At 39.0% G+C, this 27,201-nt stretch overlaps 2 protein-coding genes and 1 pseudogene across 19 annotated transcripts in view; 1 reads left to right on the top strand and 2 right to left on the bottom strand.

The window, feature by feature from the left end:
* Positions 1-27,201, top strand: part of TLCD4 (TLC domain containing 4) — a 103,500-nt gene that overhangs the window by 2,197 nt on the left and 74,102 nt on the right. The window contains exons 1-3 of one of the 6 annotated variants that reach the window (XM_025417551.3): positions 3,603-3,821; positions 4,728-4,852; positions 5,335-5,537. The exons of 1 other annotated variant lie outside the window; for it this stretch is intronic. The gene's annotated coding sequence lies outside the window, so the exon portion shown is untranslated. Of the gene's footprint in view, positions 1-3,602; positions 3,822-4,727; positions 4,853-5,334; positions 5,538-27,201 lie in introns of those variants that run through there. 4 more of the 6 variants (XM_049111639.1, XM_025417552.3, XM_025417555.3 and 1 more) reach the window with 4 other exon arrangements.
* LOC112640819 (phosphatidylinositol N-acetylglucosaminyltransferase subunit P-like) overlaps positions 9,983-27,201 on the bottom strand; it is a 117,434-nt gene continuing 100,215 nt past the window's right edge. For 6 of the 13 annotated variants that reach the window (XM_049111645.1, XM_049111644.1, XM_049111643.1 and 3 more), the window contains one exon: positions 25,302-26,720. In XM_049111645.1, coding sequence (XP_048967602.1) covers positions 25,536-25,937 — 402 coding nt within the window. In that variant the 5' untranslated portion in view covers positions 25,938-26,720 and the 3' untranslated portion in view covers positions 25,302-25,535. The other 7 variants (XR_007411464.1, XR_007411465.1, XR_007411456.1 and 4 more) reach the window with 3 other exon arrangements.
* On the bottom strand, positions 23,269-23,363 carry LOC112641115 (small nucleolar RNA U3; annotated as a pseudogene).

The raw sequence follows: 27,201 nt of genomic DNA, 5'->3' as shown, positions 1-27,201 counted from the left end.
ATATTCAGTGTTCCTGACAAGGAAGTTGAGTTCAGAGAGGAGTTAGGTGGCAGGCAGGGACAGGAACAAACTTGGGAACTCCTAAACGAAATCAGTGATCCCTGGGCTGTGACAGGCACGAAATGTGTAGATAATCAAGAGGTCAAGAAGCTGTACTGGATTAATCAGGAAAAGCAAGGCTGAGTGGCAAGCAGCAACTAAAATTTCTCTTGAGGAGTAAGTTGCACCACCAATGCAGATTACAGATGCATAGAAGTAAATTATAGTGCTGTGAAGGCATGAAAAATATTAGTAATTGGCAATGAGTGGGACGCCTGGGTGGCTCAGCAGTTGAGCGTCTGCCTTTAGCTCAGGGCGTGATCCCGGGATCGAGTCCCACATTGACTCCCTGCATGGAGCCTGCTTCTCCCTCTGCCTGTCTCTGCCCCTCTCTCTCTGTGTCTCTCATGAATAAATAAATAAAATCTTAAAAAAAAAATTGGCAATGAGTAATGCTATTGAGCCATAACTAATTGTAAGTAAAGTTCTATCTGGGAAGTGATTTTTATTATCCTTTTAAATCTATTTTTCTAAAGCTTCTATGGAAAATCTCTATTATTCATGAATATTAAAAAAGTTAAGATTATTTTGCGCTGTTAAGTAGGATTGTACTTGTTAATTTATCAACATTTAATGAGCACGTGCTATGTGCTAGATTTAGGTACAGTGGATTTCGTATAAATAGAACAATAACCCAGATGAGAAACTTAGACTAAAAAGATGATACTGGAGGTAGAAGAGGGCAGATTTGAGATATATTTTATAGAGTCATTAAGACTCATTGTTGGATTCGATATTGGAGATCAGGGTGGCTCCTAGAGTTTTGACTTCAAAAGTGGTTGGATGGTGTCATTTGCTAAGAATAGATGGACAGGAAGAGAAACAAGCTTTTGTGGGTTGACAAAGGGGAGGAGAAGATGAAAATAAAGTGTTCTGTTTTGGATGTTGGTTTGAATAGCCTGTTAGACATACAAGTGGTTATGTCAAATAGGTAGTTTCATATACAAATCTGAAGCTTGGGTCAGGGCTAGAGGTTTCAATTTAGAAGTCAGCATATACATGGTACTGAAAGCCATGAGACTGGGTGTGATCACCTAGGGAGGGAGTTTAGGTCAGTCTTGTGCAATAGAACTTTCTGCGACGATTGAAAGGTTTTATGTCCACGTTGTTTCCTATCTACATGTGCCTGTTGAGCACTTGAAATGTGGCTGGTGCAACTGAGGAACTGAATCTTAATTTTCCTTAAATTATTTTAAATTGAAATAGACACATGTGGCTAGTGGCTACAGTATTGGGCGAAGAATATGGGGTCATTAACATTTAGAGGTCTAATAAAGGGGCTTTAGCCAGCAAGAAAAATAGAGAAGGGAAAGCCAGGGAGACAGAAGGAAAATCAGAAAAGAGTGGTATCCACAAAAACCAGGAGAAGAGAATGATTCAGGAATGGGAGTGCAGTTAGCTATATCACATGCTGTTCATAGTTGGGATCACATGACTTAAATTAGTCGCTGAGGATCTAAGCAAGAACAGCATTTCCATGAAATGGTGGTTACAGAAGGCAGTTGGAAATGGGCAGAAGAGAGAATGGGAGATGAAGAAATACAGTGTCTGTGGGCAGTTACTTCAAGTTTTTCTTTGAAAGGGAATGGAGAAATTGGATGGGAAATGGAGAATTTGAAATTGAGGAAACTTACTTTAAGATGGGAACTATTGGACATATTCATTTGATGTTGACAATGCCCATAGAGGAAAATTGATGCAAGAGAGAAAAGGAATGAGAGTAGGAACAAAGTTCTTCAAAAGATGAAGAAGGTCAGAATGTAGCACAAGTGGAGGAACTGGGCTTTGATAGGAGGAGGGACCCTTATCCCAAGATAACAGGGTATAAGGCAGGGATATAATGCAGGTACTGTGAGGTTTATAGAGTTGGTGGTAAATAGATGAGTGTGTGGAGATTCAGGGTAGAGAGTGAGAGGCTCAAGGAGAAAGAAGTTGGGAAATAATCATCTTGAAAAGTAATTGGCACATTCGCAAGGATTGGCGTAGGATTTCTGGGGAGATTGGAATGCCCACTTGAAGCTTGTGATAACAAATTTAGAGAGAAACCAGTCAGCATAATTTTATGTCTTTTTCCCCACTGGAAAAGGCAGATAGTTGGCTTTAACCAAAGTTAGATTTTTGACAGGTGAATACATCAGCAAGATAAGATTCTTCTCAAGGGAGCAAGGTCTGTGGAACTTTCTCTGAACATAGTGGGAAAGTGAAGACGGGAGGTAAAGGTAGGAGAGTGGGTGAATAGTGACAGAATGAAAAGTCAGGGCATTGGAGGCCTAAAGAAGGTTGAAAATTAGCAATGAAAGAACTAGAGCCAGTGAACTGTAGAGATAAGAGGCAGTGGTCAGCAAGTGGGATGCTTGAAGTCAGTATTGTGTTATTACTGATAGTAGTTTTTAGGGCGTAACTATAAGAATGGATGAAAAAGATACAAGGGCCACGCACACGGATGCCAAAGTCACTAAGGGGTGGAGAGGAAGATGAGCTCAAGTTTTCAAGAAGAGTGTAGAAGATGATAGCAACCAAAAAGACCTTTGGGTATAAGCTGGATGTCTTTCATTTGTCCCTCAAGATTCCTTATTCTCCACCTCACTCCAAGCCGTGAGAGCTGAAACCTGTGGATTCAGTCAACATTTTCCTTGCTGTTGGGTTCTGGTTGGGTTTGGCCAGTGGGGTGCCTTAGTAGATCTGATGCAGGGAGGCCATGTCCCTGAATGGAAGGTCTCTGCTCTTCAACATGGCTTCTACACCTCTCTCTCCTTCTGGGCCCCAGAGCTCCCTTTCCTTATTCCTTCAGGCCAAGGGATGGTGACAGTTCCACTGTTACTGGCTTTCAGTGACTGCACTGTCCCTTGTGCCTTCCTTCCCTCATTCCTACCTCTGTTAATAGTACCTCTATTAAATCATCCTCACCTTAATACAAGTATGCCGTCTATATTCTGTTGGGGTGGTACAACTGCATGATCAAGAACTTCAGAGGAGCTAGTTTTTTTGAAAGAAGGAGAAATGATTTGGAAGCAGTGATATGGATCAGGAGTTTCCCCACTTCCTGTGCATGTGTGAGAAACAAATGGCCTCCATTTGAGAGACATATTGAGGAGCAAGTCTTCAGCTTCTGCAGGGAGGTGGAGAAGTCATTCAAAAAGAAGTTGAAGATAGAGGGGAAGTTTTCAGGTTACAGATTAGGAGGTCCAAAGTATGCTGTGAAAGGGTTTGAAGGGTGGTGAGGAATAGGAGTTGTGTCAGATTGGGGGAATATAGAAGTTTTAAAGTAATCATGAAGATAATAATATCTTGATAATCAGGATAATGCTAATCTGGGAGGCTTCTAGGGCTTGAAGTAAATACGGTGGAGGGCAGGCTCTCGATTCTTTGGGTTCAGTTCTGCAAGTACCTAATATGTGCAGCTTACTGGGCTAGGTCCTGGGGTTACAGTGGTAAGGCAGTAACAGTTAATACCCAAGCAGTGACTCAATAATGACCCTGACTATGTGAATTGCATACCTCCTAGAGAGAAAGGGCCTCCTAGAGAAAAGCTACCTAACCAATGCTTTCATGGGCTGCCTTGGAGCATGGGGCACTAGGGACCCTGGCAGGTAGGCCCTTTCCCAACAGAGTTCAACAATCCTGAAGCCTAATGAGAGTAGTAAATTATGGATAAAGACTGAAGCTATTCTGCAAGAGCCAGGAAGACTGCTTTGATCAGCATTATGTTTGCCCATGACAAGGTAAACTTGGAAGGGAGTTCTTCGTCTGGGCCACAGACTGCCACAGACATCTTCTGGAAGATGTGGTAGGATAGGGGACAGAAATTGTCCCAGTACAACCCAAATCTTTGCTATAGCCAAGACTTTTTCCTTGTCAAATATACTAATACATGTTTAAGTTGCAGCTTTTTCCCGAATGAAGCCACGTGCTAGGATTCCTTGAATACTAACCCTTAAAGGCTAAGGCAATTGTTAATATTTAATTGGCATTTACTGTGTGCTTCCTATATGCCAGGCACTCAGAACATGAATTAAGTAATTCTCAATACCCTACAAGGTAGGCATTATAATGATCCCATTTTACAAATGAAGACATTGAGGTACAGAGAAATCATTTGCTCTGGGTCACAGAGCCCGGAATTGGCAGTCAGTATTCCAGAAAGCCATACTCTTCCCTTCTACGGTATCATTAAAAGTATTTGTCATCTATTTATATCAGCTGTTGTGCTATATATTAAAGAAAGGAAAATAGAAATATACTCTACTATGACTTTTTCTTTATAAAATTGGAGCTAAATAGGAGGCAAAGGATATTTAAAAAGTGACCTTTTCAGGGGTACCTGGCTGGCTCAGTTGATAGAGCATATGACTCTTGATCTAGGGATTGTGAGTTCAAGCCCTATGTTGGGTGTAGAGCCTACCAAAAAACATTTTTTTAAAGTGGGTTTTTAATATTCCAGTTAAGAATTGCTTCTGTTTTCTAGCTTGTTCTTCAATTGCATTCCAAAAGGATATTAGAGTAAATAGACATGTCTCTCTCTCTCTGTATATAATCACTCTTGATTCATGCCTTGTTTAAGATAAGTTTACAGTGAAATTACTAGACGCACTAATTTTATTCTCTTGCTTTATGTTCATTTATCTTAGGTATATCTTTCCAGATATGTTTATAAATTCCTTGCTCCAGCCTTATACACACAAAATGCCTGATCAGTTCCAAATTTAGCAAGACATTAAAATCTTATTTAAAAATACATTCCCAGACTATCACGGTAAGTATCACACCACATTGTACTGTTTATTAATGACAACCACAACAATAATGGCTCCTTTAATTTTCAGTTACCATATTTTCAATTCTAGACCTATAAATAAAGTCAGAAACAATTAGATTTCTGCACTAAATACTGCTTTTCTTTGAAATCTTGCTAATTAATTTTCTCTTCATCCCAACCCTCCCTCCCCACAATGCCTCTGCCTGGCCTGCCAATCGGGTCTGTCTTTTCTTCATTGTACATCTTCCCTTTCCACCCTATCTTTCCCAAATCCTTTTTTTGCTGCCAGAGAGCTCTTTGTCCTTGTTAGAAACACACAGATTGTACCTTCTCTCTTATCTGACTATACATTGTACCTGTGAAATTCACATGCATAATAAAACATGCAGGCTACCATTCAGTAGGCATTTATATACCTTCTCAACCACTTTTCACAGCTTCCTGTGAACTTAAGTATTATTATCATCCCCATTTTGTAGGTGAGGAAGTTGAGGCTTTACCACGCTAACACTAACTCATCGCAGCTGCTGCTTTGATTTGATTTCCGGTGGATGTACTGTGGCCATCTAGTGGCTTCAGGAATATGGTGATGTTACCTAGGGAAGACACTTAATGCAGAAAACATGTTACATTAAGAAGAAGGGGATAAGAAGAATGAAATATACAGATGTGCTACTTAAAGGTTAGTGTTATTTTCTCTTGCAAGTTTTGTGTAAACAAAAAAATGTATATGAATACATTTCACCACAGCAGGTAAATAACTCTTACTGTGACCTTTAACCTGGTTTATTTTATTTTATTTTAAATTTTTATTTATTTATGATAGTCACACACAGAGAGAGAGAGAGAGAGAGAGAGGCAGAGACACAGGCAGAGGGAGGAGCAGGCTCCATGCACCGGGAGCCCGACGTGGGATTTGATCCCGGGTCTCCAGGATCGCGCCCCGGGCCAAAGGCAGGTGCTAAACCGCTGCACCACCCAGGGATCCCTAACCTGGTTTTTTATCAGTCTCTGTGCTTTATTTAATGTTCTACTCACCTTATATCAGGACTAGGTGCCCTATTCATTGTGAAATCTCTTCTCAATTTGTTACAGACAGGGTTGTTAATTTACCAACAATATTTTTTGGTAGAAATCTCAGATAACTTAGCTATTTCCCAAACTTAAGGTTCTCTTTTCCACTCTAGTACTCCAATGAGATCTTTGCAGGTTTTATTTGTTTTGGAGTAACATAAAAGATAACAAATGAACCTGAGAAAGTCTTACCACTTTGAAATATTTGATGAGTATTTACCTAGGGAACTAGGGAGTACCTTCGTCTTAACTTCAAAATTTAAAAGAATCTCTAGATTTCCCTTTCTGAAAAAATGCTATAAACTAAACAAAACCTCCCATGGTCAGTATCCTCCATCAATTATGCCCTCTCTTTCCTGACTAACCACTGACTCTCACCGTGTCTTTATCCTTAGCCTACAAAGCTTAAGTCTCCCCCATTAAAAAATAAAAGCAAGATCAATAAAACCCTTCCTCAATCAGTCTGGCTCAGCATAACCCTTTTAAACTACCAGCCAGGCACAGCCCAACCACATGAAAATGTCACTCCAGTGTTTAACCACACCTTTATGCTTTTGCCAGAGTGTTTTTCCACTCCCAGCCTGTTTTTACACAATTGGGCTGTTTCCTGAAGCCTTCTGGTGAGCACAAAGCAAAGTTGTATTTCAGGTGTTGAGAGGTAGTCATCTGAGCATGTAGCCAGGCAGCCGATTCTTAGTGGACTCCACATATGGAGGCTCCTCTCAGTGTAAAGAGGAAGCAGGACCCTCTCATCTCAACCCTAGAGAAGTAGGTATTGACTGACACAGGCCTTGACCTAGAATGACACTGTCCTATGTATACAGGATACCTCTATAATATACGAGCCTGAAGGGTGGCTGAGTGGTTAAGAACTTGGTTGAATTTGTGCTGACCTGACTTGCCCCTCCTACAAAAGGAAACAAACAAATGCAGTATATTAGGTTTGCTCTATCTTAGCCAGTCTTCCCTGTTAGCCATCACCATATGGCTCTGCAATAACTCTCTGAAAAGACCTAACAAACTGCCTAAGAAAGGAGCTTTCAAATGCCTTTTCCCCATTTTGTTGTATTTCTTCTTAGTCTCAGTCTGGTGGCCCCTCTTGTCCTTCAGAAATATTCATCCACCTCCCATCAGAGGATGTTTTTTTTATTCCTTGGTTTCTTTTCCATATCCCAATGCCTCAGGCTTCATCTGAATAAGCGTTCTTTTTTTTTTTTTTTTTTTTTCCCCTTAGTCATTTGTGGTTCCAGAGGATAATGACCTTAAGTCTCATGACTAAGGGTGAAGGTAAATATCCCAATAGTTGTTTAGTCTTCCCACCACAGTGATCTCTATGCCATCTAAAATTTAAGCACACATTGCAATAGCACTTTTTTTCGTCAGAGACAATCCAATCCAATCCAATCCAATCCAATCCTTTCTCCATGAAATATTCCTTTTAAAATAATTTTGGCCCTATAGTATCAGAACAAAGATTGCTACTTTCTCTGGCACTTTAAAGAAACAGCACCAACTTTAATTAGAATTTGATTGTGAGTCTTTTCATGGGGGTTTGGGATGGAGGGGAGTCATATTTTCAATTTAATCTGCCAAACAAAAATGCCTGAAGTTTATGTTTCACTGTTGCTGATTCATCTCTCTTTTGTCTGTTCATATTCGTTGATGTATTGCCCCCCTCCATGATATTCTAAAGAGTAGGGGGTTGCCCAAACTCCAGCTGTGGCTAAGGTGTTTTGGGTCCTTCATTTCCACACCCAGCATGGATCCCCGATTCTCCAGAGAACAAGCCATCTATCTCATGCACAAGAGGCAATTACTGATTATGAGAGTGGAGGTAGGTGGAGGCATTGTCTCTTTAGGCCTCAGGACCCCATTACTATAGGATTCAACCACCATATCCAAGAGTAGTTCTGAACTTTGGGAGAACTTTACCAACCTAACATGCAGAACGCTTTTCTATGCCAACTGTTCAAGTTACACATTATATAATGCCAGGGAGCTAAAACTGTGGGCCTCTCTGGTCTCCAGAGCCAGATACCCCAACTTGGTCCCTGGGGATTAGTTCTCATCTTAGTCCAGATGCAAGTGGAACTAGTCATAACTAGTCATCTTATCTCTTTTTTCCTAAAAACTCAATGTTCTTAAAAGAGGTTAATCCATGTTTGATGTCTTATTTTTCTTTGTTCATATTCACTCTTAATTTGCTGCAATCTAGTTTCTGCCATTGTTATTCACCAGTAATGTCTAGATTTTCAAGTCCAAAGAGTATTTCCTTCTCTAGCCTCTCTTGTCTTCTCTCAGTCAGGTATTTGAACCTTTCCCTCCCATTGATTTTCATTACTCCATTTTCTTCTGCTTCTCCTCACATCACTACTGTTCTATTTGGAATTTTTTCTTTAGTTTTTCTTTCTACTTCCCTTAAAAAAAAACAGCTTAAAAATATATTTAGAAAATACTAGAAAATACTTAGGTAGTCACCAGCTAGGTTTTCCTTTTCTTGTATTTTTTCTCCATACTGCCATTCTCTTTCCCTCTAAGAAAAAAATCCTTATATGCTCCATTTTGGTTTTTATACCTCTGAGGGTTCTTAACCTTGGGAATCTTTTCTTACTTCTTCTGGCAGATGAATGGCTGTTGCCATAACCTCCATTCCTCCTCTTCTGGTGCATGTTGGCTCGGTCAGAGACTCCTTGTCCTCTTTTATAGCTAGGTATGATTTTGTGGGGATGTTCTTGCTGATAGACTCTAACTGGAAGTGGTGAGTATGACTTTGGCCTTATCTTTGTAAAAGAAGACGGCTTCCCTTGCACTGCTTGCCGTCTCCTCCATGGAAATGTCTGTGACCATCTGCAACCATTGAGATGAGGGAGACCTCTTAAGAGAGGGTGGAACAACAAGATAAAAGGAATCTGGGTCCTAAATGGCCTCACAGAACAGAGTGCCCTGTAGTCTAGGCCCAACTATTATGTGAGAGGGAAAGACACTCATCTTCTTTATTTTATTTTTCATTTCTTTACTTTCATTTCCACTGCTTTCTGGGGTCTCTATTACAGCAAGTTAGCCTTGACTCGAAAATAAAAATCGATACCTGGAAATGGGAGACTTGTAACAAAGTCTTAAAGCATATAGCATTACCTAAGTGGTCAGCTAATTGGCAGCGAGGAAATAGCTCTTGCAGGCTAGAAAACTGGTGATTCTTGTGGCACCATTGTAAGATGTTTGGTAAAACTCTCACCTACTCAGTTTGGAAGACTGACCATGTTTCTTGTACGGCTGAATTTTAGAGGAAGCATTTGTAAAGAACCAGAATATAAATGAAATTATTGCTCCTTGGCTAGTTTAGGAAGGTTTTTCAAGAAAGAAATGAGCTCACATAAGAAATGATGGGTTTGCGGGGATCCCTGGGTGGCGCAGTGGTTTAGCGCCTGCCTTTGGCCCAGGGCACGATCCTGGAGACCCGGGATCGAGTCCCGCTTCAGGCTCCCTGCATGGGGCCTGCTTCTCCCTCTGCCTGTGTCTCTGCCTCTCTCTCTCTCTCTCTGTGACTATCATGAATAAATACATAAAATCTTAAAAAAAAAAAAAAGAAATGATAGGTTTGCAAGGAGAGATGGAAGGAATAGAGTATATAGAAAATTGGAGCCTCACAAGGTTAGGAAATTCAATTACTTCTGTGGTCCAAACAGGATAAGACTGTTTTTCAAACACTTTCTTAAAGCCCACCCATTAAGATTCATCAGCCAAAGAGATCTAGCCTTACAGTGAAGGTCAGATTAGCAGTGTTACCCTCACTTAGTTTTTAAAGATTACCTCAAAATAGCAACCATTAAAACAATAAAACTAGAGGGTAAGGAAGTTGAAGAGCTCCATCCAGAAAAGAACTTTGGGTATAGTTTCTGGCACATGTAACAGACTGGAGAGGAATAGCATAGAAGCCTACTAAGATTTTGAGGAAATTACATTGCTAAAGAAACCAGGCATCTGACCTGCAAAAGCCAGTCATTATGTCCTCAAGCCATTTCTAGGAAAGCACACTTTCCAGCATTCACTCCATTTTGAAACTGGAGGATAATGGACAAGGAAGAACCTTCTGGAGTGTGTAAACCTAGGGTCATTGTGGGCATAACCAAACATGTCCAGAGCGATTAATCAGGAAATTTCTTCCATGGCTAGAGCAGAATTTCTGTTTGGAAAGAAACTGTGAAGGACTACTGGTTGTTGCATGTTTCCCATTCTGTCCTTTTTGAATTGGAAGTTTTTATTGTGGTTAGTTTTATTCCTGTGCCACCACTGCATATTGCATTGAGTATGGGCATCAAGTAACTTCTGTTTCGTTTATAATTATTGGACTATATTCAGCCACATAACATAGACATAACAGAGAAGGCTGTACTTTCCTCAGAGATACTGGACTTTGAGCTGGCTACAGAACCTGGGTAGGCCCATGAATGGTGTCTTTTAGAGAGAGAGGTTGATGTATATAGGAAGAAGAGAGTGCTCACATAGTTGGGTAGTCTGAAGGATTGAGTGAACCTCTTTGTTTATCTTTGCCTTAATTCATACAATCTTCCTGGAGGTTCTGATTTATTTATTCAGAAACTTATCACCTGCACTTGATACCTCTCAAATTCATATGTCCAACCAGGATTCTCTTTCATGTTCTAGACCTATATTATCTAAGTACAGTTAGCCTTTGAACAAAATGTACAGGTCCACTTACATGTGGATTTATTTTTTTAATTTATGATAGTCACAGAGAGAGAGAGAGAGAGAGGCAGAGACACAGGCAGAGGGAGAAGCAGGCTCCATGCACCGGGAGCCCGACGTGGGATTCGATCCCGGGTCTCCAGGATCGCGCCCTGGGCCAAAGGCAGGTGCTAAACCGCTGCGCCACCCAGGGATCCCTACATGTGGATTTTTTACAGCACAGTACTATAAATATATTTTCCTTATAATTTTTTTTTCTAGCTTACTTTATTATAAGAATATATGTAATACATATAATGCACAAAATATGTGTTAGTTGACTCTTTATGTTATTGGTAAGGCTTCCAGACAACAATAGACTATTAGTAGTTCAGTTTTGAGGGAATCAAAATTTATATGCAGATTTTTGACTACATGGGGTTGGTACCCTAACCCCCATGCTATTCAAGGGTTAACTGTATTGGCTACCTTTGCATGGATTGACCATAGGAAAAATGTTAATCATAACATGTCTGAGACTGAAATAATTTTTGCTTAAACATGTACCTACTCTGTGAGAGATTGCAATTAATGGTCACAAACTCGGCCTATCCCCACTATACATGCCCTCTTGCACTGTGACTTTTCTGTTCTTCCCATCAAGAAGTGGACTCCGGATCTCCACCTCCTGGTATCTGGACTGACTTTGTGACTTGCTTTGATCAATAAAATGCAGCAGAAGTACTGATGTGGGATTTGTGACCCTAGAGCTGAAGAAGCCTCGCAGGCTTTGCTGTCAATCTTTTGGAAAGCTTCTGTCATCCTGTGAAGAAACATGGGCTAGCCTCTTTGAGGATGAGAGGCTATGTAGAGAAGGTGCCCAGCTGGCATCCAGTACCAACCACCAGCATGACTAACAGTGGAATTTACAAGGCCCAGTAGCTCCTCCTGTTCTATAATTATTAAGAATCTCAAGGAGATGGGAATAGCAGAATAAACTCAGCACAAGCTGCATGTCCACGAAGCAGGCCTTGACCCTAGAGATACCATCTTGAACCATCAAGCTCTTGTCAAGGTACCACAGCTGACTATCCCTGTGTGAGTGAGCCCAGGCAAATGCAGCGGAATTTCCCAACTAAGTCCAGCCCAAATTGTTGAGCCACAGAATTGGTAGCTAATAAATGATTGTTTTAAGCCATGAAATTTTGTGATAGTTTATTTTGGGCAGCAATAACTAAGACTTCGTTAATGACCTCCTATCCAGGATGATTAAAGCTCAAATCATTCAACCTCACCCATATTTTTCATGTCATCCTGTGAGGCCTGAGGAACTCTGTGTTTTTTCTCTTCCTGTATGTGCTCTTCTTGCCTAGGAGTGTGGGTTGTGAAGCTATAGTGTCCAGGTGTAAATCCTAAGTTCTCCCATTACTATTTGTGTGACTTTGGACACATTATTTTACCTCTTTGTGCCTCTGTTTCCTTATCCATAAAACAGAGCTAACCCTATCTTTCATATTAGGGTCTGTGCAGGTTAAATGAATGGAGCCGAGCACAGTGACTATGCTCTCTAAGTGTTAGTGATTATGACGGCCTTGAATTTAGCCACACCATCCGTGAAGTTCAGGAGGGACCACGCAGGATCACTGTGGAAGATTTCTGGGCTTGGGCTGGATCAGCACTCACAGAGGGAAACAGAAATGGTCCTAGAGGGACTGTAAAGTAGTATGAGGTCAGAAATTTGGGCTCGGCAGTCAGGCTTTCCTCCCTTCCGTCCCAGCTCTGCCATTTGTTCTCTTTCTTTCATGAGTTACTTCCTTTAGGTCTTCCTTTTGTCAGCTGTTGAGTGGAAATAATAAAAGGAAATCTCTGAGAACATCACTTCAAGGCTCGTCTGAGGACTGAATGATTAAGTCCTGTAGGACTGGCTTATAGAAGAAGCCTTGTGAGCCTGGCATATAGAATATGCCCGCTACATGATAACTGAAATGTGAGTATTGGTGAGAAAGGCAAGCCAAGATCTCTGGGCAAGGATAATATGTACATGTATGCAAGATGGTAAACAGGATGTGAGGTAAGCGATCAGGTGCCAAAGAGAAGGTGAACAGAAGAAGTTTGGAAACCAAGCCAAAAGTGAAACCCTTCAGGACTTTGGTTGCTGCATCAGAAAGTGTAGGATGATGTAATATATATTTCCTGAACCTCTCTGCAAGCTATAACAGCAAAATGGAAAATGCTTTAGGAGCCGACTTTGGATTAGAGGGAATAGCTCGGGACGCCTGGGGGCCTCAGCGGTTGAGCATCTGCCTTCTGCCCAGGGTGTGATCCTGGAGTCCCAGGATTGAGTCCCAAATCGGGCTCCCTGCATGGAGCCTGCTTCTCCCTCTGCCTGTGTCTCTGCGCCTCTCTCTGTCTCTCATGAATAAATAAATAAATAAATAAATAATCTTAAAAAAATAGAGGGAATAGCTCAAACAAATCTCAGCTTATGCACCAATTGCCTTTGAGGCCCCCCTGCATCTTTAGCTTGCTTCTTGTCTTGTCTTTCCTCGTCAGTTAAGAATCCAGTTATTTATTGAGCACCTTGGAATACAATGATAAGTGGCAGACTAGTTTCCTGTCCTCACAGAACTTCAAACTAACAGCAGATTCAGGCAATTAAATCAGCAGCCTCAACTCTGTGAGAATTTAGGGATTGGAAAATCTTCCTGGAAGAAGTTAGACTTAATGTGAAACTTGAACTTTAGAGGAGTAGGAATCTACTAATAAGGAGTGGGGGGGAAGAGAACAAGATTCCAGGCCAAAGAGCAACATATGCGAATGCATAGAAAGAAGAGAGAACCAGGAACCTGGGGAATTTAAAGCAGTCAATAGTGCTGAAAATTGAGTTTGAAGCCAAAAGCTGGAGAGGAGATAATGGTATAAAATTTAAGTTAGGGAATTTGGAATTTCATTCTGAGGTTAATGGGAAGACAATCACATGTTTATACAGAAGAGTGACATTTTGAAAGAGTATAATATGGGGAACAGAAGGAGCAGGACAGAAAGTCTACTACCTGATTTTGTAAAACAGTTCTATTGGAACACAGCCAAATCCATGCATTTACATATTGTCTGTGGCTGCTTCCAGGCCTTAAGTGCAGAGTGGCATAACTGACTCTCTGACCCTTTAAGAAAATGTCTGCTGGGGTGCCTGGGTGGCTCCTCAGTGAAGTGTCCCACTTTTGATTTCGCCTGAGGTCATGATCTTGGGGTCGTGGGATTAAGCCTCCGTTGGGGTCTGCGCTGAGTGTGGAGCTTGCTTGAGATTCTCTTCCTCTGCACCCCCCCCCCCCCGGCTTGTGTTATCATAAATAAATAAATAAGTAAGTACAGTTTTAAAGAGAGCAAGAGAAAGAAAATGTTTGCTGGTCCCAGGGAGATGGTTGCAGTAACTGAGTAAGACAACAGTGACCACCTTCGAGGAAGGCAGTAGGAATGTTGGAAAGGCAGACCAATGGAATTGGTGCCAAATTATCAATGACTGAAGAAATCATGACCCAGATATCAGCCGAGATAATCTGTTTTGCTTTTTAACTAGTTAAGTTGGTTCAAGCCCCAATTATACAACTTTTAAATAAAGGTACCTGCTGATAAGTTTTGCCAATTTCCCAGATGTCTATGATTTTAACATTACCTTGGGCCCTGCTCCTACTGATGGGTTCATTTATGCCCGGTGTCATTGTTTTGCGTGTGCTGTCTCCATGCTGTTCCTTTTGTCTTCAAGTGTGGCACTTGGCCCCATGATTTCTTCACTTACCCCTCCCCGCCAACCTACTCACAAGGCATATGTTTGTGGGGAGGCGTGGGGGCCTAGGGATTATAGAAGGCTTACTAAAGATTTGGAAGACATGAGGGAGTCAAAGAAATGCAAGTAAGAGCATTGTACATTTAAAAAAGTATTTTAGGTGTTATATGAAGTTCCTATGTCTTCCATCTCTTTTCTCTTTCTCTTCTCTCTTCTAACTACTTCTTCCATTACCCCCAAGTGAATTTCTGAAGTAGAACATTTTGTCTCTTATGATCCTGTCTCCTGCTAACCTCATTCCTCAGTCATACTGCTCACAATGACTCATGAGGTTGTTTTCTTCTGAGAAGAATTCTACCAGCTATTGAGAAAATTGGTTTAATTTCACTATAGGAGCAAGATGTCTTAGAACCAGGGTACTGGGAACAGATTTGGATCAAACAGGTGTAATCTGACATGGCCAACTGGAGTAGCCAGGAAAGGAAGTAGTCCAAGGTGGGAGAGGAGGGCAGGTAACCAAGTAGGGAAACAAAGGTCATTTCCATGAGAGTAATGTAAATATCAGAACTTAGGGGAGGGTGAAGTTGTAAATAAGAGAGGAAGCCAGGCTGGGATAAGGAAATCAACCAAAATAATTCTATTGTAGACTGTTGACTCCTTGTGAAAAGAGACTGTATCTTAATTCTTGTTAGATATGTACCACTTAATACAATGTTAGACACACATGGTAGGGACACAAAAACTGTTTGATAAACTTCATGCCATTCCTGAAATCTGCTTCTTTTTGTGCTCCTGGGACTTTGCTATTTAGAACAATCTACTCTGTCTGAACAGATCAATCTACTCTGACTGAACAAATCAAACAACTTTAGTAAAAGAGTATTTATTTAACATGTTCTTCCTTCAAAAAGACCTAAACTAGGTCTCAATGTATTTGCATCACAGCAAAGTCACAATAAACAACTGTTAATATTACCACTACCATTTATCAAATGCCAATTAGATTGGAAGTACATTAGCAGGTACTTACCTACCTTCTTTCATTTAAACTTCGTGGTGACCCTATTATTCATTTTACAGATGAGGAGACTCTGGCTCAAAGAGATTCTCTTTCCTGAGGTCATGATAAATGGCAGGCTGTTGGAGTTCAAAACTCTTGATCTCAATAATATTGGTATTAATAATACTGGTCTCAATAATACTAAATTCCAGTTGCCAAACTTTTGATCTCATTCTCTTGCTTAAAATCTGTTATAGTTTTATATCCTCCTGAGCAGAGTCTGCAATATTTAGTATGGTGTAATTTCTCTCACACAGTCCCTGCCTACTTTAGTGATTTTATCTTTTTTTTTTTTTAATTTATTTATTTATTTGAGAGAGACAGCAAGAGCAAGAGAGTACAAGCAGGGGAAGCAGCTGAGGGAGAGGGAGAGGGAGAGGGAGAAGCAGACTCCCTACTGAGCAGGGAGCCGCACTCAGGGCTCCAACCCAGAACCCTGAGATCATGACCTGAGCCGAAGGCAGATGCTTAACTGACTGAGCCACCCAGATGCCCCCAGTGGCTTTATCTTTGATTGCTGTTTCCCTAAATGCATATTGAGTTCCAAACATTTCTGGTTCCTGCAGCCATGCTAACCTCCATGCTTCCAGGGTTTTGTCTGTTCTCCCTCTTTCTGAAACATTATTCCTTCCCATTTGCCTGACTGATAAAACCAGGGACAAAATTTCTAATCAGTTTCTCTGGGAGAACTCATTCATCATCTTTCTAGGTTTTGATTCTTCTATTAGTAAACTGAGGTAATATTTCCTACAGTTTGGGAAGAGGTTATTTGGGATGAATTGTGGCTTTGCCTCTCATTGGCTGTATCATCTTGGAAAGGTTACTTGATTTCTTTAAGCCTCAGGATTTTTTTCTCCATAAAATAAGATAATCATGGTTATTTAAAATAGCACCTGACACATAGTAAGTACTCAATTAGAGTGAGCCTGTATTGTATGGCTCTTGTGTGATTTAAATAAGGTTAACATACATAATGATATAGTACAATAATTGTTAGCACACTGTGCTTAGTGATTTCCTGTTCAACCTTCAAGATTCAGCTCAAGTTCCCCTTGATAATGCTTCTCTGTAAGCATTCTGTACACTCCACACATGGTTAGTCATGTTGTCAGTGGTGCTCACATACCTTTATTTTCACTTATTATATCCCATGTAATTATTGGCCTCAGTTCTCATTTCCGTGGCTAGCCTGGACTCCCTGATGACAAGGACTATTTTATTATCCACCCAAACTTAGCATGATTAGGTATTTTATGCACATTGGTTGATTGATTGAATGAACACATTCATTAGGAAACAAGAGAGGGTCTCAAGGAACTTCTGCCACTGGTACTAGTACCACTATGTAATATTTGTCGAGTATTACGTGCTCATCTTGAGTGCCTGGTGCTCCTTAGCTCATTTAATTCTCACAAGAGCAATATTAGGTAAGCATTATTACCATTAAAATTTTTTTAAATTATGAAATCTTATCATTTTATAGGAAAAGTAACTGGTCAGAAAAGTAACATACTCAAAAGTCATATGGCTAGGAAGAGGTATAGAAAAAAATTGTGTCAGTAGAAAACTCTGCATTGCCTAAAGGACATCTTCTAGGTCATCAGATTCTTGTCTTTCATTGTCTTTGAGCTATTGCACATCCTTTCAGATTATCTGTTGGTAGCCTTTCGTCATATTTGAGCCATTTTACAACCCTGTATTAATGTGTTTCAGATTCTCTTTTGAACAGGTTATGACACCTGTCTGGTTACCTCATTGAATGAGTTAAGTAAAATCTCTGACTTTTTTTTTTCCTTTTCTATCTGTATCAGAATTATGGTTCTATTAGCTTTTTCTGAGAATTATCTTTTAACAGAGACATAACTGGAATGCAACTCCGAGGCTTACCGACTTCAAGGCCCATTCTGCAACTCCAAGGTCTCCAGCTTTGTTGTGCACCGTAAGGGGGTGCTGGCTTTCAGATTGCAGGGTTCTTCAGATTGCAGTTCTACCTCCTGAAACTAGTTCTGTAGGGTTTTTTATTTTGCTTCTCTTTTTAAACTAGACTCCAGTTATTCTGTTTCAGGTAGTCTGAAAAACACTGCTTTGAACAACTTTTTTAGTAGAAGAAATAAAATACTTGTACAAAGCAAAATTGTAAACTAAGTTTCAAAGAAGGAGAGAAGAGGAAGAGAGAAATTCTGTCTGGAGGAATCTGTAAGTTTTATGAAGAAAGTGACATTCAGTTTGGGTCTTAAAATTAGGAATGCTTTTGACAGAGAAAGGGGGAAAGTAAGACTTTTTCTTAGAGGTCTTTATTTATTTGAGAGAGAGCAGGAGTGGGAGTGAGAGAGAGAGAGAGCATGAGTGGGGTGAAAGGCAGAGGGAGCAGATGCCTCGCTGAGCAGGGAGCCTGTTGCGAGGTTCCATCTCTGTACTCCAGGATCATGACCTGAGCCGAAGGCAGCCGCTTAACTGACTGAGCCTCCCAAGTGTCCCAAGGAAAGACATTCTCTGTTTTGGAAGAGGCATGAACAAAAGCAAGAAGTCAGGAAAATGCACAGCATGTTTTGGGAATGGCTAGTGGCTGAATTGGGCTAGACTGAGTAAAGAATGTGAGAGGGAGAATATGAACCATGAGATTGGAAAGGTAGCTTTTAGCTAGAATGGAGGACCTCCATGCCATTCATTTATTTGATAGGCAATAAAGAGTAATAGAAAGCTTTGACTGAAAGCGAAAGAATAAGAAGATAATCAACAGCAAGTTAGAAGAATCCTGAAGAAGCATGAGGTTGGAGAGATAGAGGCAATCTTTGAATGCCAAGAAAAGGAAAGATGTGAGATTACAAGGATTTGAAATCTTTTCCCTAACTTATGAATATTTATTCAGGGTCTGTTGTGTGTGAAACATGTGGTAGTAAACATTAGGAGAACATGGGAAGAGAAGTTATTGTCCTGGTATACAAAAGCTTGAAGAGGGAAAATGTCAGAAAGATGTCAGAGATTCTCTGGGAAGGTATATAGGCCTAAACTTGGAGAGTGAAAGAGGAAGGGTAGAGAAGGTAAATATATGGAAGATCTTTAGCAAGTAGAATTGAGAGAATTTGGTGTCTACTTGGATGCAGAGGACTAAGCAGTGGGGAGAATTTAGGAAAATTGAGGTTTCTTGGATTTGGTGATTAGAGGCACAATTACTCCATAAACTGAGAAAAGTGAGAAAAAAGTATGGAGAGGAGAAAGGGGATAATTTTACTGCATTTGTAGAACCTGGAACACCTGGTATGATATTGGGATTAAAAATCTGGAGCTCAAGAAAGAAAGTGTAAGACAGGTATCGCGTAAGTTGAGCTGATATTAGATACATGCCAATGATTGGAGAATAGAGGACAGAGATAAGTCAAGGCTGAGATAGGGTCCATATTGGGTGAGGCTATTGCCTTGAGTGGGTAGAAATGAACTGAGCAAAGTCAACTGCAGACTTTAGACCTCAGAATTAAGCAGAAAAGCCCATGTGTTATTGGGTGCAAGGACTCGTCAACTTGGAGGTGAAGAAGTCAAGGTCTAGGAGAATGCAAGAGCTTATTGAGAAATGAGAGCAAAGGAGGGGAATCAAGTTGAAGAATGTTTCCTAGGGCTTATTTTAGGGATAGGGTTGCCTTTGGAAGCGCTACTTTAGGCAAGCAGTGAAACTCCAAGGAGTTTAAGCAAGAGAAGATAGTCCTTCGATTCCCATGTAGAACACAGAGAGAACACAGAACTGGTGGGAAGCCATTCAACTCCCCAGGAACTCCTTAATTGTATATAAATTGGGGGGAAAACCATGAACTTCTCGGAGATAATTTTTCTCTGGAAACTAGTGGAAGGGCTGAGTTTTGGGTTCAGGGTGATGAAGCGATGACCGGGATGTCAGTGAGTTAACGCTTTGTAATTTTATATTGACATCCAAATTCAAAGAATGATTAGTTTCTCTTGTTGTAATGGTCATTACACACTAAAGAAGGGCAGATCTACCAAAAAAACAACAAAAACCCAAAAACCAAAAACCACATCTACATTGTTTAGGAGACAAGTGGTTTTGAACTTTATTTGTCCCCTCCACCTTTCAAATCAATATAGCAAATATTGAATGTAAACAGTTAGTGTTTTTAACTGTTGGTTATAGTTACTTATTTCTCAAGAATTTCTTGTATAACGAGCAATCAGAATCTACTCAATTGTTTTAAAAGTCTCCCGTGATGCTCTTAAATGTGCAGTCTTTGTTGAAAGAATTGATAATTTGGATTAAGACAGAGTGAATCGAAGTTAAATTCCTTTCACTTCTACCTTGATATATTGGGTGGGGGGACTGCTTTCCCTTTCTGTACTAGCAGAATACTGTGTGCATAAGATTGTGTTAAAAGCCAAGTCCTGATCATTTTTAAAATGTCACCTGGTCCAGGACTTCCTTTGCAAACCAGAGGTCAGTTCCCCTGTTGGAGCTTTTAAAAGGAAAGGTGAAGTAGTTCTTTAAATCACTTGATTGCCTTTTATTACCTGTGGGTAATCGCTCAGGATAAAAAATGAGGGGAAATATGTCATTCTTTTGCTCTTTTCCTTTGTAGATATAGATTATCAGTTCAGACTCTCCCTGAGCTGTAGAGCTTTGAATACCTGTAAGAATTCCTTGGCAAGCTGAGAAGAGTAGGGGAAGACATGTGAGGAGAGAATACATGCAGAGCACTTAACTTTGCAGGGTGCAGTGTAAGGTGCAAAGATGCATGAGACAGAAACTTTGTCTTCAGGCAACGTAAAATTCAGGTAACTTTAGTGATTGAACCCCCAGAACACAGCTGTGAGACTCTCCGTTGTGCTCTGGACTCTGATGGAACATATGTTGCCTTTCCCTTTGGTGATGGGCTTTGATAGTGAAGTGCTGTCCAGAACTCTGCTGGACTTCGGATGAATATGTAGTCATATTTATTTCTAAATATGAAAAAGATTATTTTCTTACTCATGATAGCAATAAAGGTAAATTAGAAGTTGTAGGAGTAAGGCTGGAGCACAGGAGACCAGCTTGGTGATGGTTGCTCTGATTCAGACCGTGAATGCTTCTTCTGTGGGGCAGGAAGGGAGTCATAGGTGACACAGTTGTTAGTGGGTCATGTAGCCTTGCAGAGAGATTGAGAGCCTCTCCAAGTAGTAGTGTGTCTGCAAACTGGTTATGGCCAAAGGTCCAAATTCTGAAGACTTCAGCTCACAACTAAATATGTAGGAGAAAAGCAAGTTTCCTATTTACATCAAACGATAATTTTTGTGCTAAAAAATTTGGCCATTTCATTTCAGTTTGGTATACATATTATTTTTGTGAAATACTTGATTTATATTTTAGGAGAAGAATTCAGTGATTAAGTTAAATATCCTGATGGTCTTTTCATTATTGATATTATAGTTTCTGATACGTTACATATAATTAGTACTAATAGTTAACATTTTCCTTACCCCACAATCCATTTCTTCCTACTTTTTGGTTATTAAACATTATGTTAGCATTTTGGGATACTCCACATGTGAAACATATTTGACAAAGTTTGAAGACATTTAATTGTAACAGTCTTTCAAACATTATTTTTTACCTTTTATTTTCTACCAATGAGAATTTTAAAATCTGCGACGAGAACCATACCTTTCCTTGTGGAAAATACATTCTCACAAGATGATTTCTTTTTATTAAAACTAGACTGCCTTCTTTTTAAAATTAAAAAAATTCTTAGTATATTGCAAAGTATAACAAAAGTATTTTGAAAAGAGATGGTAATTTTTCAAGACTTCCTTGTTGGAGGGCAAAAATGTGTTGTTGTTTTTTTTACCAAAATGCAAAGAATACAGACCTCAGGATTAAGTGGGAGATCTGAATGCAGCATATACATTTTCTTGATCCTTTAACTTTGTATATAGAGAGTGTCTAAAAGTAGGAACTTAAGTTAGTGATGAACGTCATTTAGATGTACAGGAGTGGGTTGATTATAGTAATACTATACTGAATGAACAAGCGTCATAATGACATTAAGAGATCAATTTGATTGGGTCATGGAAGAGAAATATATATTTTAAAAATACTGTCATGAAAATTTCTCTTGTTTTTTTCTTTTTAGTTATATTTAGGATAGATCCAAAAAATAAAAAATAAAGGATAGATCATATAAATGGTGCATGTGGACATATGACCAGCAAAGTAGTAGATTTACAGCACTACAGAAATTTGGAGTTGAGTATGTTTATCAGAGGATGGGGCGGGCAAGAGATGGTTTTTACTAAGGAATATTTCTAAATTCAAAAATTGCATTTTGCTATAAGGTCTATGAAAATGACATGACTAATTCAACTATCAACTTTATTTTTTTAAAAAATCATTTATTCATAGCAATAGAGGGAATTATATTCTGATTTTTATCATATGATACATGGGTTTTTCATGTTTTGAAACATTAAGCATAAACTCTAATATGTCTATAAGCAATAATACTTTACTGTTTGGGATCTAGAACTTAAAAAAGATACAGCTTCATAAATTTCCAAAAACAATGATAGATAGTGCCAGTCTGAAGAAAATGTAGTGAAAAGTAAATGCTCCAAAGGCAGAATAATGTGAAAAAAGAGTTACAATCTATTTCTGGGTTGGTTAATCTTAATTAGCATATTCTATATGAATGAGGGCCATTTATAATGTGTATAGGTCATTTTTATGTTTCTTTTTCTGTCACTTGTTTGTTAATGCCCATTATCTTTCACTTGAGTGACTGGTCTTTCTTTCCTCACGTTCTAGGAGCTTGTTATTTATTAAGGAGATTAGCCTTTTACCTGTGACTTGAGCACCACATCTTTTTTCCTGGTTTGTTTGTTTGTTTGTTTGTTTTAAATATTTTATTTATTTATTCATGGGAGACACACACAGAAAGAGAGAGAGAGAGAGGTAGAGACACAGGCAGAGGGAGAAGCAGGCTCCCTGCAGGGAGCCCGACCTGGGACTTGATCCTGGGTCTCCAGGATCACGCCTTGGGCCAAAGGCAGGCGCTAAGCCACTGAGCCACCCAGGGATCCCCTCCTGGTTTGTAATTTGTGTTTTGACTCTGTGTCTGTTATTATTATTATTTTTTACCTCATAGTGTTTTTTTTATTCTTAATTAGATTTATTAATATTTTGTGGCTTCTAGATTTTGAATCATAGTTAGATTTTTCCATTCCAAAATAAGAAGAGAATTCACCCGTGTTTTCTTTTTTTTAATTTTTATTTATTTTTATTTTTTCATATTTTCTTGTAATACATTTGAGTGTTCATACTTTAAATATTTGCCCCATTTGGAATTTATCTCATACAATATGAGAGATTTAACTTAATTTTTTTCCAGATGATACACATTTATTAAAAAGTCCCATCTTATCTCACTGATTTGAGATGCCACTTATTTGGGTCTGTTTCTGGGTTTTCTAATCAATTCCATTAGTCTATTCCTATAGCAATCCCAGGGTGTTTCATTATTGAGGTTCTATAATTTTATTTTTTAAAAATATATAGAAAGCTATTTTTCCTTTTTGAAAGAGTTTTTCTGGCTATTTTTGTTTGTTTACTTTTTTCATACAAGCTTTAGAATCAGCTTGCCCTATTCCAGAAAATAGCCTCTTGGTATTTTCATTGAGATTGCAATAAATTTAAAAATTTAAATTTAAAAATTTAAAGGGAAAATTGATATATATTGACTTTTCCAATCTGAAAACATAGTCCATCTTTTCATTTATTCAGGTCTACTTTTGGATCCTGCAAGAACGTTTTAAAGTTTTCCTCATATAAGCTTTTCATATTCCTTTTTTTTTTCTTTTTTGTACCCTACACGTTCAGAGAAACTTCTCTAGTAACAAACTATAGAAATGATCCCTGAAAGTATAGTCTCTTATATTCCTTATAAAATTTATTCCTAGGCCTTTTACATTTTTTGCTTCAATTGTAAATGGAATCTTTTCTTTCTTTTATTTGTTAAGAGGATATTGTGTGTGTACAACACATGTATATACATATGTATTTATATATACATATATGTACACATATGCATAAATGTCACAGATTTTTATAAATTAATTTTGTATCCAGCTTCCATACTTAATTTTCTGTTGTTTATTTTCTCAGTTGATTTTCTTGGGTTTCCTAAGTATATAATCATATAATCCACAAATAATAACAACTGTATAATCTTTTTTCCCCAGCAGTTTTTTACTTTCTCTCTTTAGTTAGTTAGTTAGTTCCCTTGACTGCTACTGCAAGTATCACTGTATTAGCAGTAGGAGAGTGGGTATCCCCTTGTTCCTTTCTTGACCTGAACAAGAACCCTCCAGTGTTTCCCCGTTCAATCTAAACTAGCTTTGAATCTTAGAATTAATTGCTAGTAAGACATTAATTACTACTTTGCTCTACCTGGAAAACTGGCAGTTTGGTCCACAATAAGGTCCATGAATGTTTAGCAGTAAAGGTTTGGTAAAATACATCATGGTGCATCCATTGAGTGGAATCGTCTGAGCAATTACAAAATAATGTGTATAGTTTAGTCCTTTTTGTTGTTTAAAAAAATCAGAGTATATACATGTATGCTTGGAAAACTCTGGGAGGATATTCAACAAACTGATCTTAAAGTTATGAATACATTATTGCAGCATTATTTACAATACCCAAAATATGGAAGCAACCTAAGTGTCCATTGATAAATGAATAAAGAAGATGTGGAATATTACTTAGTCATAAAAAAGAATGAGATTTTTGCCATCTATGACAACATGGATGGACCTAGAGGGCATTATGCTTAGTGAAATAATTTAGACAGGGAAAGACAAATACTATATGATTTCACTTATATGTGAAACCTAAAAAACCAACTAAACAAACAAAGTAAACCAGATCCATCAACACAGAGACCAAACTGATGGTTGCCAGAGGTGAGGCAAAATAGGTGAAGGGGAATGGGAGATACACGTTTCTGGTTATGGAGTAAATAAGTCATGGTAATGAAAAGTGCGACATAGGAAATATCATCAATGGTATTGTAATAGTGTTGTATGGTGACAGATGGTAACTACACTTATGAAGGGCATAGCACAATGTATAAAGTTGTTGAGTTACTATGTTGTACATCTGAAACTAATGTAACATTGTGTGTCAACTATGCTTCAAGAAAAAAGAAAGGAATAAATAAGATTATAGAACAAAAAATGTTATGAACATAAACTACTGACTGGTAATATCGATTTCAGTATCTGTAAAAGTTTTTAAAAATTCATGAAAACATTTTGGCACAATTAAAAAAACAAGTTAGAAATTAAGAAAAATAGATTCATGTTTTTCCCTTTCTCTCTGTTCTGGATCTCTTTCTGCTATTTTAATTTTATTTTGTTTATCCTTACTCTTTGCAAAGTGGTACTCGTAGTGTACATAGTGATGATAGTATAGAAAGGAGTTTACAAGATAGAATCCACAAGGAAAAAGAAAAGAGAAAAGTCTACAGTAGATCAGACATTTCAGTAAATTATGGAAACCAGAAGTTGGCTGATGGAGATAATTGACTTGACAGAGTGGAACAGGGGCTAATCAAAAGTGCTTTGAGGAGCCTTGGCACTTACCAGGGAAGGCAGGAGTGAGGTGCAAGCCTGAAGGAGAGTTGCCTGAAAGTTGTTTATAAGGCTCTTGGACACCACTGGGTCCCTTCTTGCCTCTCATACAGCATTGTGCATTCATGCATGTCATACTGACCATACTACCACTAACACAATCCCTCTGTGAAATATGAAGTTTCTTTTCTGGAGAACGGTGTTTATCTTTTGATGGAGAGTTCCTGTAACAGAAGGGCTGATCAGAGACTGGGAAAGAAAGATATTTTTTTTCATGGTAATGCAGTATTTTATTTATTCTGTTCATTAATAACTAATATTTGGGAACATTTATAAGATTAATGGAATTTAAGAGAAGTTCGGCTTTTTTTATATTTCGGTATCAGTTGCTAATAAGAGATAAAGTATTATGTTCAAAATTATTACATCAAAAACTTATAATAAGTGTTTGGTATTAGTCTACATACAATTTAGTTTTTGGCATAAAGTTCTTTGGCTGCAAGAAATAACATGTGGCTCACTTCACTAATAGGATTACCCCTTAATACTGGGATGGCCTCTTCCTGATATTTATTCTGCTGTTGATTTTTAGCATAGTTACCTATGATTATATGAATGGAGTTAAGTGGAGAGGTACTCATCATTCTTATTCCAAATAAGAGTACATAACCGATTACTATAGTAATGAGGTAGATGGGCAATGCAACCGCCCAATATTTTTGAGGCCAGTAGGTTAAGCCTAAGGAGTTTAGCCAAGGTTCAGGAATAAAAGCCCACACAAGATATAGTATGAAGCCAAATTGGGAGCTTAAGAAAAGAACAAAGCCATAAATAGCTCTTTCTGGCAATGGCGATGGTGAGTTTTCCACCATTTTCCCTGTGGCTTTAGACAATCTGTGAGAAAGAAACAGTTATCATCAGTGATCACACCCCTTTGTCACTGGTCTGTTGTAGCCTCATCACTTTGCTATGGGCACTGCCTCTGCATTTTTTTCCCCTAGCCTAAACCACTGCATGCTGCCATCCTGTGCCAAAAAATATGTTTGAAATAGAAACTTCAGTAGAAGGTTGGAAGATAAAGATAAGTAATTCTCCTGGTCCAGGATTTCTGAATCTTGGTGTGACTGACATTTGGGATTGGAAATTCCTAAATGTGGGAAGGCTGTGCAGCCTCCCTGGCCTCTACTCACTAGGTGTCCATGCATGCCTCATTTCCCTGTGATGACAACCAAAAGCATCAGCAGACATTGCCAAATGGCTGGGGTGGGGGAGAATCAACACCTCCCATCCTTGCCCCAATTGAGAACCTCTGCCTTAGGCAATAGATAATAGAAAAGATGGGGTGCTTGGGTGGCTTAGTTGGTTAAACATCTGACTCTTGATATCAGCTCAGGTCATTTTTTTTTTTTTAAGATTTTATTTATTTTTTCATGAGCGACACACACACAGAGAGAGGCAGAGACACAGGCAGAGGGAGAAGCAGGCTCCATGCAGGGAGCCTGACGTGGGACTCCATCCCAGGTCTCCAGGATCTCACCCTGGGCTGAAGGCGGCGCTAAACCTCTGAGCCACCCAGGCTGCCCTCAGCTCAGGTCTTAATCTCAGGGTTGTGAATTCATTCATGCCCGCATTGGGCTCCATGCGGAGTGTGGAGCCTACTTAAATAAAAAAAGAAAAGAAAAGAAAGCTGTAGAGATAATCAGTGAGATAAAAGCACAATAAATCTAGAGAATAATAAAAGTCCCAACCTCCTGCTGAATAGAGTTCACAAAGAACATAGAAAATGAGGAGGAAATTAGCAAAGAAATAATAATAAAAAAAAATCTGCAGGTAAGATTGAAAGCACCCCTGGAGGTCTAGCACAATCAAAGAAAAAAGGCCCGTTCTAAAGCAAAAGGCACATTGTGAAATTTCAGATTATAAAGATAATAGGAAGATTCTAGAAAGAAGAACTGGCTACATACAGAAGAAGGGGAACCAGAAAGACATTAGGCATTTATTTCAGTGGCAACACTAGAAGTAAAAGACAGTGGGGGACAGTGCTTTTAAAATGCTGAGGAAAAATGATCTTTATCTTATCCAAATTATCAATTGAGGATGAGAATTAGGATACAGATATTTTCAGACATGCAAGCA

This window comes from Canis lupus, chromosome 6 (assembly GCF_003254725.2).
Source record: "Canis lupus dingo isolate Sandy chromosome 6, ASM325472v2, whole genome shotgun sequence".
Taxonomy (NCBI): Eukaryota; Metazoa; Chordata; class Mammalia; order Carnivora; family Canidae; genus Canis; species Canis lupus.
This window is presented reverse-complemented; position numbering and strand designations above follow the sequence as displayed.